Source organism: Equus caballus, chromosome 12 (genome assembly GCF_041296265.1).
Source record: "Equus caballus isolate H_3958 breed thoroughbred chromosome 12, TB-T2T, whole genome shotgun sequence".
Taxonomy (NCBI): domain Eukaryota; kingdom Metazoa; phylum Chordata; class Mammalia; order Perissodactyla; family Equidae; genus Equus; species Equus caballus.
Window position 1 is genome coordinate 36,470,744 of NC_091695.1, and position 2,566 is coordinate 36,473,309.

The following is a 2,566-nucleotide window of genomic DNA, read 5'->3' on the forward strand; positions in this document are numbered from 1 at the left end:
GGATTCTTGCTAAAGACAAGCCAAGAACTTTGATACAAGGAGTTAGATGTCTAGGGTGGGGGTTGAGAAATTTGATCAGATATCAAGGGTAGGGGCTTCTTGCTAAACTGATTTAGCAGGATTCTTGCTAAAACTGAGTTTATCCAGGAAAAATGTGTAAGGTCGAGGTTGACACCTAGTTGAGAAGAGGGCTCAGAAGGGCCTAACTAAAATCTCGTCAAGAAGGGAGTCTCTGTCAAGTCAGAAAAATTATTTGGGTTCAAATCCTTGATTTGCCACTTATTAACTTTGTGATTTTGCAAATGTGGGAAAGTCATTAACTGCTCTAAGCTTCAGTTTCTCCTATGTAAAATGGAGATAATCATAACTACTCTACAGAGCCCACAGAGACACCACAAGAATCAAAATCAAGATGAAATGTTGCAGGTGAAAGCTTTTAGTAAATTATAAAGCTTTGCATACATGTAAAGAAGTTATTCCTGCAGGATAGAAAATAAGCCATGGTCAAATGACCATAGCCTTTCCATCTCCCTCTAGTCAGAGTAAGGACATAGGAGTGTGATGGTTCTTCTTGTCAACCTAGGGTTTTACAACAAGAAAGGAAAATCACCAGGATAAAGAGTTTCCACACAATGAAAAGGGAGACTCTAGCACAGTTTTTCTGAGTAGTCGTTATGATCTGGATACTTGCAAGAGCCTTATAACAATATATGATAAATGATATTGCCGCCTCATGACTGCATACTCCTAATCCTGACATATCTTCTCCTAAGGTAGAGCTAGCAGAGGGTAGTCCCCATCATGGGCCAGAGCAACCACACCACCGTGAAGGAATTTGTCTTCCTGGAACTCACTCGCTTCCGGGAGCTAGAGTTTTGCTTGTTTGTGGTCTTCCTTTCTGTGTACGTAACAACTGTGCTGGGTAACGCACTCATTGTGCTGACCATCACCTGTGAGTCCCACCTCCACACTCCCATGTACTTTCTCCTGAGGAACAAATCAGTCCTGGACATTGTTTTTTCAGCTGTCACCGTTCCCAAGTTCCTGGTGGATCTTTTATCAGAGAGGAAAACCATCTCTTACCATGGCTGCATGGTACAGATCTTCTTCTTCCACTTTGCTGGTGGGGCAGATTTTTTTTCCTCTCTGTGATGGCCTATGACAGATACCTTGCAATTGCCAAACCTCTGCATTATGTGACCATTATGAGGAGATCGATGTGGGTGGGTTTGGTGGTCGCCTCTTGGATGGGTGGTGGTTTGCACTCAATTGTCCAGATAATTCTCTTACTTCCACTCCCCTTCTGTGGTCCCAATGTCCTAGATGCCTTCTACTGTGATGTGCCCCAAGTGGTTAAACTGGCCTGCACTGACACCTTTGCTCTGGAACTCCTTATGATCTCTAACAATGGGCTGGTGACACTCCTGTGGTTCCTCGGGCTCCTGGGGTCCTACACTATTATTCTGGTGATGCTGAGATCTCACTCTGGGGAGGGCCGGCACAAGGCCCTCACCACCTGCACCTCCCACATCCTGGTGGTGACTCTTCACTTTGTGCCTTGCATTTACATCTACTGCCGGCCCTTCACTACACTGCCCATGGACATAGCTGTGTCTACCAATAACACGGTCATCACCCCCATGGTGAACCCCATCATCTACACTCTGAGGAGCCAAGAGATGAAATCAGCCATGAAGAGACTTCAGAGAAGGATTGGATTTTCTGAGAGCAGTAAACTGGGGTGAGCAGTCAGATTGAGATGGAAATCTAACTCTGATTAATTTCTCAAACCACTATCCTGGGAGTAAGAGACAGCTATCTCTTTTCTCCACGGTCATTTCTCTACATCCTCATAGACGCTTAACTCTATTAGAGGGAATATAGAAACAAAAAGAAGAGATGAGGTTGAACAACATGAGATATTGGGCTTGCAGACTGGGGAGAGGAATGAGGTATAAAACTAAAATCAATAACCTAATGCTATTTTGTTGTAATCTGTGACTCTCATGCCAACATACTTTACCTCACTTTTACCACCTGTAATATGGAAATAACATTGTCTCCTCACAAGGTTGCCAAGAGAGTGAAGAATTACAAATGTTGAGAGGATGATAGCTGCAAAAATTAGTATTGCTCCTGGAATTAATCAGGCATACAAACGATTTCCCTGTTATAATATTCCTAAATGTGCATATATACAGAATATGGATGTATTTCTTTCTCACATGCTTTCTCTAGTGTCTCTGAGATTTCTCTGCCTTCTCCGATTATTCCCAGTTGATTATTAAAATCACTTCTTGATTTAATATTTTGAGTACAGAATCTTCAACATATTTCAATATATTTCACCATTCTCAGATCCATTCTACTGATTTTCTCACTCAAATTAATCTCAAAAGTACTTGTACAAATTGGGGCTATATCTGCACAAAATCCACAAAGATAATTTATTTTTTGTTAACTTAAACTTCTTTATTCCCTCTATCTTCTCTCCACTTCACTCCCAGGGCTTTTATAGCTGGAGCAAAACTATAGTTTTGTCTATATATGCACAGACAATTCAAGA

At 41.8% G+C, this 2,566-nt stretch overlaps 1 protein-coding gene across 1 annotated transcript; it reads left to right on the top strand.

Annotated features, from left to right (window-relative positions):
• The first annotated feature begins 801 nt into the window (after positions 1-801).
• OR4D6 (olfactory receptor family 4 subfamily D member 6) lies at positions 802-1,745 on the top strand. The gene is given in 2 exon segments (XM_070230517.1): positions 802-1,132; positions 1,135-1,745. Coding segments are annotated over 2 exon segments (942 nt in total).
• The last annotated feature ends 821 nt before the right edge of the window (positions 1,746-2,566 follow it).